General features: G+C 40.8%; 1 protein-coding gene across 1 annotated transcript in view; it reads right to left on the reverse strand.

Annotated features, from left to right (window-relative positions):
• Positions 1-5,548: 5,548 nt before the first annotated feature.
• sacm1lb (SAC1 like phosphatidylinositide phosphatase b) overlaps positions 5,549-15,606 on the reverse strand; it is a 30,311-nt gene continuing 20,253 nt past the window's right edge. Inside the window, exons 16-20 of the mRNA XM_080750459.1 lie at positions 15,419-15,491; positions 13,848-13,941; positions 12,170-12,262; positions 11,196-11,253; positions 5,549-8,812 (exon numbers count right to left, since the gene is read on the reverse strand). Of these exons, the coding sequence (XP_080606585.1) occupies positions 8,676-8,812; positions 11,196-11,253; positions 12,170-12,262; positions 13,848-13,941; positions 15,419-15,491 (455 nt within the window). The 3' untranslated portion in view covers positions 5,549-8,675. The remainder of the gene's footprint in view (positions 8,813-11,195; positions 11,254-12,169; positions 12,263-13,847; positions 13,942-15,418; positions 15,492-15,606) is intronic.

Here is a 15,606-nt window from a genome sequence, read left to right on the forward strand (position 1 = left end):
ATGTAAACTGGCAAAAAAAAAAAAAACATACAAACTGGCAGACACTCACCAGTGTTGCCTGTTGTGGCCAAACTGTATATATAGCACTAGTGGTGCCTTGGGATCCCCCCCGAGTAGCCATGATATTAGTTCTGTTGTATTGTGATTGTGTGTTGTGTTTGCATCAGTATTAACGTCTGAGGTCTGATCCAGACTAACCCTTTAAAGGAGGAGTTCATCCATGAAGTTTTTTTGTTTTTGTCACATTCCTGTACCAATAATTGGGTGACCGGGTGGCTGGTCAGTAGGAGACTCCAACGGTCATCAAATTATTGTCTCAGGAATGTGAATAAAAGAAAGTAATCTCCATGGGGTGTGTAATTGATAGAAAATGTGTAATTTATTGGTTGAACTACTCCTTTAAACCCTCTATAAGTAAACTGGACTTGATAGTTGTCTCTGTACTCAGCCCACTCTTTTTCCACAAATTCCAATCCGCAAAAGAAAACCTCAGTCGGCGACAGAAATAGCAGATCTACAAGCTCCTAACATGTTGCAATGTTGTGAGCTTGTAGATTGGCTATTTTGTGTTTAGGGAAATATGTGCATAGCTAGAATAAAGCCCAGGCGGCACCCCGGTCAACTAAGTAAATATGGTTTAAGGGTGAAAAGAGCACTTTCATTCAGACGTGAGCAATAATACATCTCCCTCATTATCAGCACTATCAAGTTTCTTCATTTGTTTTGCTTATGGTTGCTGTCGGGCAGAAACCTCATCTCCATATTTTAACTTTTTGTGTGTTTTTTTTTTTTTTTTTTAATTTTCATTAACGCCCTACTTGATCATACTATATTGTCACATAGGTGCGTTTTGAACCTGAAGGGCTGCTTCTTTTGATGCTTTTGAATTAGAATCATGACAAGTAACAGTTTTGGACATAATATGAGGTTTCCAACCGACAAGAGAAAAATATTCAACAGTAAATGTGTTTGGACGTTTTGGGGGGTTGGTTCACCACAAGATGTTTACTTTAACAATGTTAGTGTTATTCGAGATTTCATGTAATGACACTCTACAAAGTGAATATATTATAATATAATGAGAAATGTAGATATGTAGTTTACTCATTGAGTAGTGGCATACTGTATGTATTGTGTGCACAGTGCCTGAGTATTACAGGCTGGTTTCTGTATAGTTGTATTGTTCTAGTCAGTGGTGGAAGATAACTAAGTTACTCAAGTACTGTATTAAAGGTAGGGAAAGTCATTTTCATTGGTTAAAATAAGAGTTAAATAGCTCTGATAGTGCTCATTACTATAGAGTGTTTGTTCAGAAACAGGAGTCTCCATGTCTCTCCAGCTCTTTATTAAACAGAAAATGCATTTTCAGGTCAGGATGCCAATATTATCCAATCAGGAGGATAGAGACTTTGAAAGTGATGACACAAAGACAAAAACATTATAAATGGGTACTCGCTCCTGATTGGCTGAAATGTTGTCTTTTCTGTTTATCAAAGCGTTGAAGAGATGGGGAGACTCCTGATACTGAACAAACACTATTGCAATGATTACTATCAGAATATAGAGCTTTAACCTCTTGTTGTAATATCCTCCATTTCTGGTTGTTCATTTTTATGGCCGGTGGGGACATGTTTTATCCCTGCTTCTGATCAGACCTGAATTTAATACATGCATTTCCTTTTGGTAAATGTAGATTGTAGATTGGCTATTTTCATCTATTTGGCTATTTGTCATACAAAAAAGGTATATAGGGCTAAAGTGGTTAAGACATTATCAACACATCTGTGTTCACTTCGTTTTTTTTACCAATCAACTCAGAACATAGTCATTGAAGGGCTGTTATCTTTTCTACCAAGTATGTGATCAAAACTCATTGCCAAATATAAGAGTTGTACTGAACACCAGAAAGCACTTAAAGGCGGAAACCACCAGCACTTCAACTGCCAAACGTGTTTGGATACTGTGAGACCTGGTAATACTGCATGTATTTTTTTTTACAGTAATGTCAAAACAATTTACTGTCTTTTACATTTTGTATTTACCTTAGGTATTACAAATATGCTAACAATGATGATAGTGTGATACAGTATTTACTGAATTCAAGACAATTTGTCAAGCCAAAATGAAAATGACATCATGATCTCATTTTCATGTGCGACCATGAAACTTGTATTTAGTCTGTGAATAGGTGTTTGTAAAATACAATGTTGCCAAATCCAAGTTCTTTATTAACCTCTCTTATTTTACCAAGGTGTTTTTATATATTGTCTTTTTTTACTCTGTAATGAATTATTTAGTTTTAATAATTGATGGATAAATGATTTCCAAGAGCGAACGACGACGAAAGAACAAACACTACTGTTTTTGTTATTTTCAAAGATACATAGGAGTTATATCGACGACCACAGATTGAAAAAAAAAAGAAAGAAATGTGAATGTGTAGATAGAAAATCAGGACAAATATAGGGATTATCAGTAAATTCCAATTACCCATGTACAGTTTTACCCTTGTAAGTAAATAAAAACTGTTTAATACTACAGTATCTTGTGTGAACTTTATGAAACATTCATTACTTCCCTTGGGGCAGGGGTGTCAGATTTAATCCTGGGCCATGTCAGACTCATTATTATGGTTGTCCTCAAAGGCCCAGTTGTAAATGTGACACTATAAACTAGATCAGTGCTCACAGGTCTCTGCCTCCGAGAGGTTTCTGCCCGACAGTGATTATTTGGTACCTGACTATAAATCATTTAGCTGCAGGACCCCCTGGAACCCTCTCAAGAACCCTTGAGGGGTCCCCAGACCCCATTTTGAGAAGCACTAGCTTGTACATCACATAATGGTGTCTGAATGCACATGCTACAGGTACCAGTGAGGTGCCTCCTCCTAATAAAATGTCAAGTATTGGTTCTTCACACTTTGGCAAACTGAAGCTGGAAATTCCACACATTTCAGACGAAGTTTCACAAATGTGTCACATCGCACAGAACAACCAAAATGTCCACTTCAGTCGAGAACGATACAAGGATGCATAGGCTACAAAACATAATTATTGAAGACTGACCACTATGATTGATATCTGCATAGTGCATACTTATTCCCTCCATTATATTGAAATGCCCGGTGGACTTCTGGTCATCAAGTCATGACAACAGAACACAACCACAAACTGGTTGGACTTGTCACACTCCATTGAGCACTCTTTTGATTGATTGATTATTTTATTAGACAAAAATGTTGAACAGTACAAGTATAGTCAATACAATAGAAATGTAGTACAGTACAGTACAAGTACAGTTAAACACCCTGCCTAAAAGGAACATCCCAAATAAGACCTTTTACGGTCTTAGTCAGACTAAGACTCCCTGGACCCCACGTTGAGAAGAAGTGAGAGCCATTCTGGGGAGCAGCCACGGTCAGTGTCTTCGACGGTATTTTCCAGCAGGCCAACGCCAGATGTGACAATGTTCTCCTGACATTGCCACAGATCTTTTCAATCTTATTCCGCTTGGACATAACCCCCTTCTTTTTTTTAACACACCTAGCTTATCCCAAGGGGGAACTTCAGTTTTCAGCTAGCTTAAGTGCCTCCCACAGAAGAGCGAGGAGCAATTAGGGTTAGATGCCTTGCTCAGGGACACTTCGACACATTGCTGGCCTGGAATCGTACCAGGGCCTCTGGTTCCCCAGGCCGGCTCACTAACCACTACACGGCTGTCCCCAAACTGACATCAAAGCAAAACATTACTGGTAGGTTTCTGATTAGAAGAAGAAGTTGATCACCTTTCTTTAGGAACTATTTTATTCACAAATGATGTCCAGAAGAGCACCTCACTCCTGACTTGTGTTTCTCCCTATCATCGGTAAAAAAAACACCCATCAAATAAATGATAACACAAATGTTCACAAAAATGTTACGCTGTATTTAGTTCATTCAGGTCAGGTGCGGGAACAAAGCAAGTTACAAGATCAAAAAGAAAGAAAGTTTGATGGCCATGATTCATCCTGGATGGCTTGATACTAGGCTTAAAATAATTTATATAAATATTTTTGTGGCACCAGTAAACCACACCCACTGCTATGCCCTATAAAATGAAAACCAAAATGCACCCTTGAGGCATGCTGGTAAGTCCTCCTCTTCTTGATATTGTACAAAAGCAATGTCACGACAGGGTTTCGTTTCTTCAAATTCTTTTAGAAAGAACATTTATCCATTCATTTATTATACAGGGGACCATCAAGACCTTCAGTCCAACACAAAATGAGTCTTAATTGGTCAACCCCCAGCTGCTCAGCACAGCCAGCATGTCCCTCTGGTTATGTTTGTCTGATTGCTAATGCTAATCTGGAATGGCATGTTAAGCTGTTTTCCCCCTTTTCTTATCCCCCAAGCGAGCAAACAAGCTAACAAACCATTATGGAATTATGTCAGGATTAACTAAGAAAAGGTTAACAATGTGGAGGTAATGACACGTTTCACATAATTTACTAGATGTGAAGGCTTATTAGGGGGCTTGAATAATATAATATAAATTATAATAAGAGGGAATATAGCCACCATTATTTAATATAAATCAATATAAAGTGGCTTTCAGGTATGTGGAAGGTAAAAAATCACACCCGTGTGAACTGAGCGGTGGTTTACCCACCTCATAGATCATGTGTACCGATTTTTGTGACATTTGAAGAAAATATGTAGGAAAAGGAGCAAAAAGTGTGTTTTGGAGAAAATTCAAGATGGCGGAAAATCTATCCTGGCGCAAATGGGCGTGGCCTATATGGGGAGATGCGTCTTGACCCAAGGAATCCAGGGAAAAAAGAATTTTAATTTTCCGATCTACGGTTCAAGAGTTACGGGGCAAAACGCAAAGTGGGCCGTTATAGCGCCACCATGAGGCCGAGTGATGTAATTATTTTTGGATTCATTCTTAAAATCATTATGAATCTCCTCTCCGAGGTTTGAAACTGTAGCTCCTATGCTTTGCGAGAGAAAAATACTTGAATGTGATGTCTTGCATTGTCCCATTATAAGTCAATGGGGACAATTCAGCGTCGTTTTTTGCCGATTATGTCGCCATTGTAAGGCGGATCGGAAAGAAAGTTACTAGCACACCATTCCCGGCCGAGCCGCACGTTTTGATGTATATATTGCGGGGGTGGCGTAAATGGTGCGGGACTAGTAGCGTGCCGAAGTTTAGGCTACATACAGACACGGACGGACGGAGACCCACACACACGGCCACGTATAGGAGCGTTGTGACCACCGCTCAAAAATACCTCTGTAAAAAGGTCAGTCATGCCAACCACCGGTGCCGTTGTTCCAATGTTCAAAAATGATAACAAATCAACTAATTATTAACCATAATCAAATGAAATCACCAATACAAATTCTTCATACAAAATTAAAACTGATCTGAGTCTCACTCACACACTCTCTCACACACACACACACACACACACACACACACAAATAATAACTACCACATTACAGTAAGTAATCATCTGCCTTATTTATTACTGGACCACTACATTTGAAGTGAAATGTCATCGTTACAGGCCGGAAATGTCCTCGATTATATTCAGCAATACATTTGAGTCCTCATTCTCACGTTCTGCTGCCTCTCTGACATCAGAGGAGCGGTGTGAGGAAGGAGGGAGCTCCTGTTTATGATCATGGACGGTAGGGCTGGGCAATTAACTGAAAATGTATCCAAACCCAATTTAGAACCAATAACTGACTTAATCGTGTAGTTTAATTTTGATTAAATTATCAAGCCGGTTTTAGTTGGTGATATATATTTTGTTATTTCTTATTAGGCTATATCTCAACAAATCTAAATGACAAATTCGAATAGGTTTTTTGTAATCTTCAAAATTGACTAATCTGATGAACCGCAAACAGTATAACCCTGTATTATATTATACTGTGGTACAATGGTGGCGTACAACAACTGCATTAAAATAGTCACATATTGTGAGCATATAGATCTGCTATTTTCACTTAACCCATTACAACCGGGAAAGCATCAATCATGTCATTTTAGATTTCTGCGTTGGCTATTAAAAATAGCAGATATATAAGCTCACAGCGCAGGACAAGCTTGTACATCTGCTATTTTTGAAAAAGGTTGAATAATCTTGAAAGTCTGATTTATAAAGCATTTGTAGAATCGGTTTCAACTTTTAATAGGTAAAAAAAAGAAGTCTTAATCAAGACAAACTTTTTAAATAATGGTGCTATTGATATCTCCCAGCCCAGCCCTAACAGACAGGCTCTCCCTCATAAACTAGCTTCATGGCAGTAGTAGCACCAACCCGATGAATGCTGGACACAGGTAAATAGTTGAAAGGAACCAGGAAAATGGCAGAGAGAGAGAGACTGACTCAAATCACTCACTGCCAGAAATGACAGAGAAAAAGTGAAGAAAATGGAGTCACTTATTACCGAAAATAGCACCGGAAGTAACAAAAACAGCAGTCACTCGTCGCCGAAAATGACAGGGACAAAAGTGACGGAAATAGACATCAATTGTCGTTGTCGCCGAAAATGGCCTCAAGCTACAAGAGATATTTCCAGCACGCAACACCATTCTTCACTTTCTCCATTGTATAAGATTGCCTATTTTTTGCGCACGTTGACGTATGACGGAACATAAATTAGGCATGAGGGTGGGGGCCAGTCAAGTCGGAAAATGAGAGAGAGGCACAAAGAGCTTTGAGAGGCAGACAGACAGAGAGACATAAGAGAATAGAGAGGATACAGTAGACAGACATGCCACCATTGGGTCCGTTTCTCCGCACCCTGCAGCAATGACACCATGAGGTTCTACCTCAAAGGAACCACATTTCCTCAGCGGCATCTCTAAAGTCCTCAACTTGAACTATGGACATTGAGACATTGGTCCTGTTCCAAGAAGACACAAGTCAGTGTCATGGCCGACTTTTATAGCCTTCTGCAGTGGTTCTCCACTGCGGTTCCCAAGGCCCCTTCCCCCATAGATTTAGACCAGTAATTCCCTTTTTTTATTTTATTTTTACACAATAAGACATACCCAAAATAGATTCCAATTTGAACGTGGATGAAAGCAGCAAGTTATTGGACAACCTCCTTGCAGACACCCACCCATGCGGGGCCCAGACCCCAGGTTGGGAAAACACTGATCTAGATCACGGACGTCATGTGAATTATAATTATAATAGTATACAGTAAGGGAAAACGTGCAGTAATCTGGGTCCATCAGAACCGGGAGTAGAGAACCACTGGTTGTACTGGTCAAAGTGTTGCTCCATTCATGAGACTGGAGTGCTGATGAAATGGGTTAGACCGATTTGTGTTCTGATCTTCCAGACAGCGTGCAAAGCTGTTCTACCCAATGAAGTACCTTTTCTATTTTCCTTCATTAGGTTCTCCCTTGCAGGGTGGAAGGTTAGACCACAAAAATACATTCATCTAGGTAGTGTGAAGTCCAAGTTCGTATTTTTTTCACAGAAGCATAAATGTAGGCTTAAGGAGAAAATCCTGTACCAAAAATCAACTGTAATTGTTTAAATTCACCCCAGAGGAGAGCAACCTTGGTATCTCATGCTCATTTGTAAATTGTCATCTATGCACTTGAAATAAGCCATGGACAAAATGACACTTGTGGTGGCGTTAGTACACCACCTAAAAAACTGTCAAAAACTATTCATATAATTTCACCCTAACCCCTGGTACAGCTAACCTTCAACGGAACGGGGCAGATTATCAATAATCATCATGTCCCATGGAACAGCTGCCCTTCTAAGACACAGCAGATTGGTTTGACATCAGCCACTAAGGGCACAATACATAACTCTATATATATTTATATATTTATGCATATTGGCAACAAGCAAGGATATGGCATAACATTGGCAACAGTAAATGAAAATTAAAGAGACAAGAAAAATAACAATACATAGTTCCCTTACAAATACATTTTCTTTTTTTTTTTTGCATGGGAGTCCTTGTGAGTTTGGATGAGTTCCATTGAAATGTGACAGTAAAGATATTACAACAATAACCCAATAAGGTTCAGCCTATACAGTAAAACCTATATGGACAGGGGGGGTGTCAGCCCCCCATCCAGAGTATTTCATGTGAATGGTGTGTGGACAGCAGCAGGCCAATGCGTAATCAGTCTGCTCAGCAATGTCTTACACATGGCCTTCTTCTCGCCCCGCATGCGACACGCTCCTCTCCAAAAATATTCTCACTCTCAAGTATAGTGCTATGGTGACGGCTAGGGACAAACATCTGACCATACGGCATAGAGACTTGAGCCACAAAGGAGCACACCCCCGGGGCATGGCCGCGCCGAGTGTCGCGTAGTCCGTTTCAGCCAACTCGGTAACCGCTTAGTATCCGCCGTCATCATCATGCGGCGGTGCCGGTCGTCCCCTCGTGTGAAAGGTTGCCGTATGGTCAAATCCGTCCCAAACTCGATGGCACCGGTTGTTAGAGTGCGTTGCGTTGTCCGCTCCTTTCCTCGTCTCCTCTTTCTTCCTCCAAAAGCCTCCTCATCTCATCTTGGTCGAGTCAGTACAGGCTCCAGGCCCGCTGATGCTGGGGGTAAAGCGATGACAAAGAAGCGGAGGAGGATGAAGAGGAGAAGGAGAGGTCGGCGGGGCCCAGCTGCTTTCCACACGCACACATTCAATCCATCTTCTCCTTCTGCACCAGCTTGGGGGCGTCTACAAAGTCCCGTCCGTTGAAGAGGATGACGCCGGCCGTCACCACGCTGGCCGTGCCCCAGAACAGCACGTAGGCCAGGGTCTCGGTCCACGTGTCGCCTGCAATGGATTGGAAAACACTACAGGTGAGTGTGCACCAGTATAACCGATTCTCTTCATTTCATTCAAGGACACCCTGGTTGATATCGGCTGGAAACCTCATTGTGTCCAAAACTGTTCACTTTTCAGGATTCAAATTTTAAAAATAGCTTAAAGGGATATTTCACTTTCAAAAAAACTTTTTGTCATTTTATCGTCTAATCAGGCTTTTGGGAACACCCAGGACAGTTTTTGAATTTCTTCATTCAGTATTTAGATATTTGATATTAATTTCCCCCCATTTTCCCCCTTCCAGGACCTTCCCATACAAACCCATTATAACTTCAAACTCCATTTTAACCACTAGAAGCTCGGGCGGCCCAGCGTCTAGTCGGTGACCTGGCCAACTCGGAACAATGTAAATAGGGAATGAATGCCCCGCCCTTTAATGCAAACCCCATTATACCTGTTTTCATAGGACCCGTTTTGACCATCTGTCTGCCTGTGTCCATTTATGCCCATATATGGAGATATCTGTATCTGTCTGCCTGTCTGTCGGCGTCCATTTTATGTCCATATATGGAGATCACTGCAGTTATAGTTCTGGGTCCATTTTATGCCCATATATGGAGATATCTGTCTATCTGCGTCCATTTTATGCCCATATATGGAGTATCTGTCTGTGCCTCCAACTGTGTTGCAGACACAGTGCCGGTTCCCCCTTTAATGCAAACCTCATTATACCTGTTGTCATAGGACCCGTTTTGAACATCTGTTTGCCTGTGTCCATTTATGCCCATATATGGAGATATCTGTATCTGTCTGTCTGCGTCCATTTTATGCCCATATATGGAGATCTTTGACCATCTGTTTGCCTCTGTCCATTTATGTCCATATATGGAGATATCTGTATCTGTCTGTCTGCAATCCATTTTATGCCCATATATGGGGCATTCATTTTATGCCCATATATGGAGAACGCGCGTGCCCGTGGGACGAACGGTTCTCGAGATACGCGGATTACATACATACATACACACTCACAGAGATTTTTTGTTGACTCATGTGGCGTACGTGATGTCAGAGCCTTTTATGAAGTGATGTCACAATGAGTCAGAGCTTTCGCCGATTTCCTCCGGAACAGCCTGATGTCAACAATCAACCCCGCATAAGGAGATTCCGAACGTTTCTCGCCGGTTCGGGAAAACCGCGCGTCGGGTCGGGTCGAGACCCGGCACTGCACTCCGTGCCGCGGCGGGGAACGCGCGTGCCGAATCTGAAGCCGGTGGGACGAACGGTTCTCGAGATACGCGGATTACAGACACACAGACACACAGACAGACAGACAGACAGACAGACAGAGACTTCTCGCATTTATAGATAGATGATAGATTCAATTAAAACACATGTCCTTTTTTCTGGTGACTCCTGACATCCTCCGAATACACAAGCAGGCCGTGTTTTTTCGCTAACTTTTCATTTATTTTTTTATAATCTTTTATTGTATTTAATAATTTTCATTTCCCCCCAAAATGAATAGAAATCAATGAAAAATGTTATCGAAAAAAACACAGATATAAGGGCTTTCTCAACAACAACGATACAATATGTAGTCTTTAACACTTTTCTAATCTGTTTTTTTATTTTGATTTATTTAATGGAAAACAAGGAGGGTGTATCAACTTCGCAGAGCCAGACGAATCTGCCATTGCAAAGAAAATTGCCCTTGACAGACTAGGTCTGGCCCCACTCAGTTATTCCGATATTTCATGGCTCACAAATCGTGAATTATCAACCAGTATGCAAATGTATGGCGGGCTTTAGGTTGTGAGAAACCAACCAGGGCCCAGTATTCAAATGTAGAGTGGGTGTATCCACAGATATAAAAAGCTAGATACCTCGTTCATCCGCTGCAGTTGATTGGAGCGACCCGTCCAACTTGATAGGCACAAAAGAGAAAGTGTCGAGGGCAGGCTGCCACTCAAAAAAACTACTGGCCAATCACAACGCGTCTTTTCCGGGACTTTTCCATTCAAACCTGCCTCTGATTTGCCTACCGACCTTGTTGTCTGTTACGCACACAGAAGAATTCCAAGCCTGTCAATCAAAAATGCCCACCAAGGCGAGACGGGTACCAGAGAGCCGGAAGAGGCGTCTACCTTTTTATGTCTGTGGGTGTATCACCTTTGTGCTACTCTGATTGGTTGTAGGTCTAACCAATAGTCTGTTTGAATCTTTTTGTAACCGCCCCTTGGGAAAAAATATAACACAGTGATATTTGTCTGGCTATGTGAGGCTTTATTAATAAGATGCCCTCATATGTGATGTGTGAGAGTAGTGTGCATGTGTGTGTGTGTGTGTGTGTGCGTGTGTGTGGGGGGGGGGGGGGGGGGGGGGGTCTTACCAGCCATAAGCAGACAGATGATACACATGGAGAAGGCTACCACCATGATGATAGGCAACTAGGAAGAAGGGAGGAAAATAAATTTTAAATGCACGTCAAAGTAGAGCACAACTCTGCACTGCCGGGTGCACTGTGCACGGCTCGGAAGTGTTCATCATCAGAAAAGATTACTGAGAGCGCCGGAATCACGTTGGCGGTTTGCCCGTGTCTATCTCTGATTAAATATACCCGAGGGACATTTGTGTGATTGCAGCCATGCTAACACGAGTACTTCAAATATATCGATATATTTGGCCTGGGGGCAAGTGTTATATATTCTTTAATCAGACACATATTTATTTCTTACAGTATTGGTCACTGCCAAGTGTTTCTAATCACAACACGTGTTCCAGAAGTAAACAGTTTTATTGGATTTTTTTCCCCCATTTTAAAATACAGGACACACAGGGGACACAGTACAAAACAAACAAACCAAACCAAAAAACTAAACACAACACACAACAAAACAAAACAAACCCTAACATATACCCACCCACCCACAGACCAGCCTTGATGGGAGAATAAATAAGAAAATAGATTATATATAATAAAATACAATAATATAATATATAAAAAATATAAAAAATAATATATTAAAATAAATAAGATTGAGAAGCTTGTGGGCAAAAAATTGTGGTATATAAACATGGAATGGAAACATAATTACAGAAGAGCAAGAGATTTAAGGGGAGGATTAATCAATTTCAGTTAAAGAATTGATATACTGTATGCAAGAAAAGGGTCCCAAAAGTAAAGAAAAAATAAATAAAAATAAAAATCAAGCAGCCTCTAGTTGGGAATTAGATATTTTCTAAGTGAATGATGTGGATCCAGTGGATCAAAATGCAGCGTCTCGCTACGAGAGAGGAGAACGCAACTAAATCTGCTTACATTTATGTCCGTTTTATTTATTAGCATTTCTTATCACTGCTTACTGTAAGGAACTTCCAGTCTTTGGGGTCACGGAGGGGCGTGGTCATATCTGCCTCGTCGACGGCGTAGTTGCCCAGGAACAGATCGATGGAGTCCTGCGTGGAGGGAGAGGCACAGGGTTAGTCTAGTCCACGTGTTTATGAAGTGACATGTTTTTATTTTCTTGTTTGTCACATTGTCACTTGCCATATCAAAATTGATATAGGCCTAGGATTATTGAATGCTTTAACTATTGAAAAATAGCAGCCACGCTGCGAGCTTGTAGATCTGCTATTTTTGAAAAATCGTGAAAATGTTAATTTTGACCCCTGATTCTTTTGAATCCTACTGAGGTTTTTTTTTAAAACCCATGTTTCAATGTCAGCAATCTGGCCAGCCATCGTCAAGGAAAAGGTCCTTTTCACATAACTGGAGCTCAGTTAGTCTGTTCTTGAGAGACTACTATGTCAGTGGTTCTCAAACCTTTTCATGTGAAGGACCCCCAAAATGATATGAATTTGGCCACGGACCCCCATCTCAAAATATTTAGTTCCAGGGACCACCCAGAAGCGAAGCAAAATTTGAAATTACAAACGTTTGCTTTGAAAATACATATATTCAAAGATTTGCACACATTTTCACAAGTTTTTCAAAAATAGCAGATCTACAAGCTTGCAGCGCGGCACTCGTGCCGCGCTGTGAGCTTGTATATCTGCTATTTTTCACTGGTTAAAGCATTCAATAATTCTAGGCCTAAATGGGTTAATGTTGACTATAAAATATTTCATATGCACATTGTCAACATCTACCAATACGCCATGAAGTAACAGAAATAGAGGCTTCATGCAACTGCAAAACTGTAATCGAGGATTCTTTGTATTCGAGTAATTCTAGTTACTTATGGAGGAATTGTGACAGCTCTAACACAGCAGGGGAATGTGGAGGCACTTTGACAAACACAGCTGTGGAAACTCAATGGAAATAAATAACAGAGAGAGAGAGTGGAGTGGAGAGAGAGGAGATAGGAGAGAGACGTTTTTATTACTATACTTAACTTAATGTGCAACATTGTTTTCTCATTCAACAGTAATCAAACCAACATAAAGTTTAAGTGTATTATAGAGGGTATCTGCACATTTCTAAAGTGACAATTTATGGCCTTTTTAATACATCTAAAATGACAAATTGTCAAATATTAGAGGCAGAAATAGTGAAAATAGCAGATCTACATGCTCACAACGCCTTCACAATAGAACCGTGTTATACAAAATGTAATTCCTCAACTCTTAGTGCTTGTCAGGGTGGGGGCGTCCCCAGGGGACATGTCTCCATTCCGACAGTAACTTCTTATTGTCGGAGTGACAACACTTCCATAGAGGTTAAGGTTAGGGTTAGGTTAAGAGATAGGGTTAGTGTCTGAAAGGAGACATGTCTGAATGGAGACATGTAACCGCGTACCCAGTTAAAATATGATTATTTTGGGGGTCTCGGCCTGAAAAGGTTGAGAACCAATGCTCTAGAAGAAATAAACATTTAGGATGTATTTTGTATTAATGCCATGTTTACAACTTTTTCCCATTTTAAACCTCAACTCTTGAGAGGAAATTGTCCTGACGATGTCCATTTTTCAAATTGTACTATACTTGTGGTGGGTACATTTAGCCCTAGTAAAGACACGCACGCACACACACACACCCCTACCTGTCTGAATCCATCAGAGAAGTTGTTCTTGTAGTATCTGATCATGGAGTTCCATCCGTCCATCAGCAGACCCCAGTGTGTCCTCTTCCCTGTTCTGAGACAGACAGGAAATGTACATCAGTGATACACCACAGCTCGATGATAATCAGTAATTATTCTCAACCCTTTCAAGGACCCCCAGTATTATGCATTAAGTCAGTGGTTTTCAAAAATCTTCATGTTTTCACCCCCAAATCGATTTTTTTGTTTTTCTTTTTGTGGCCACGGACCCCCATCTGAAAAGGTTTTGTTCCAGGGACCCCCAGAAGAGAGGATTTGTGGAAAGAAAATTTGAAAACTTTCAAAAATAGCAAATGTACAGTGATGAAGATAGTCGTGATCGTCATGATTTTATAGAAACAACTATAACTTAAAACATTTGTGAATATGCCTCATTGGCTCTGTTCAAAACAGATCTCTCTAACTCATGACGTCTCTTTTAAAATGATGCCTCCACCTTCCTTATCACACCTGTGCTATCTGTTCAGGTCACTGCCACCGCCCATCACCAGGCACCCCCAGGACAGGGGGTGCCTGGTGATGGGCGGTGGGGGGGGGGGGGGGGGGCAAGCTACGAAGCCCTCTAGGTATGGCTTATAACATGTATACATTTCTTCATATTCATAACACATACCAGTATTTCTTTTACTTGCACCACTGATGTTGACAAGTGCTAATATAATGTCACATACTGCATATTGTAATATATTATTTGCCCTGTTCCAATCACATCAGCCTAACTCATGACAACGTTCCATTTAAAATGATGCCTCCTCCTTCCTTATCTCAACTGTGCTATCTGTTCAGGTCACCAGCCGGCTCCCTGACACCACCCAGCAGCAGGCTCCACCAGGACAGGCCCTATCTACAAGGGACAGGCAACCAAGCCCTCTGCCTTCCATCAGACAGTGGGGAATCCCTGTCGGTCGACTGCCTGATCAACAATTTAACTAGGGGGTTCCCTGCCGATCAACTTTGGTCAACTTTTATATAAAAAGTAATTTTTTAGATATCTTTTGCGAAAAAACTCCCCTGGACTATAAGGAAAACGCTGATTGTGCTGGCAGGAGCTGGATTATTTATGTATTTACTCTAGCAGTGAATGGGGTTAATATATTGTCAGATACTTTTATGTGTCGTTATATTATCAGCACTTTACTAAAATCAAGCTCAAGTGGAGTTGCGTGGTTTTTGACCAGTAAATGTGGAAATAGTTATGTCCATCACTGATTAGAATGAGTCAGACGAAGAAAAAAAAAAGTTAGGTGGAGTTACTGTAGGTGATTTGACCGACAGTTTGAGGATCCAATAGAGTTGGGAGGTTTAGTCAGAAGACTTTTTAAATATTTTTCATTGGTTCAATGTTTGTAAAACCCACACACAGATGTTAAGGGTGTTCATAGCACTGATTTATTAAAGAAAAGGAAAAACACCGCCCGACAGCAATGATATGTATTTCTCTTCTTCAACCATCAATTGGACTGCTGTGTAAAGATGGACTTAAGCAGAGTTATATTCATATGGATGCTCACCTTGTAAAGTCTGTCTTCAAGGCTCCTGTACCGGCGTACTGCTTGGCACATGCATTGGCATTGTCTGCCCATGCTGCATATGTGAGGATGGTCAAGTAAAGAGAAAAGATAATACAGTTAGATGAAAACTGAAATATCAGTTATTAGGACAGTAGAAATGCAGTCAACAGTCAGTAATTAGAAAGAAC

The sequence above is a fragment of the Nannobrachium achirus genome (genome assembly GCF_963921795.1).
Source record: "Nannobrachium achirus genome assembly, chromosome: 2".
Taxonomy (NCBI): domain Eukaryota; kingdom Metazoa; phylum Chordata; class Actinopteri; order Myctophiformes; family Myctophidae; genus Nannobrachium; species Nannobrachium achirus.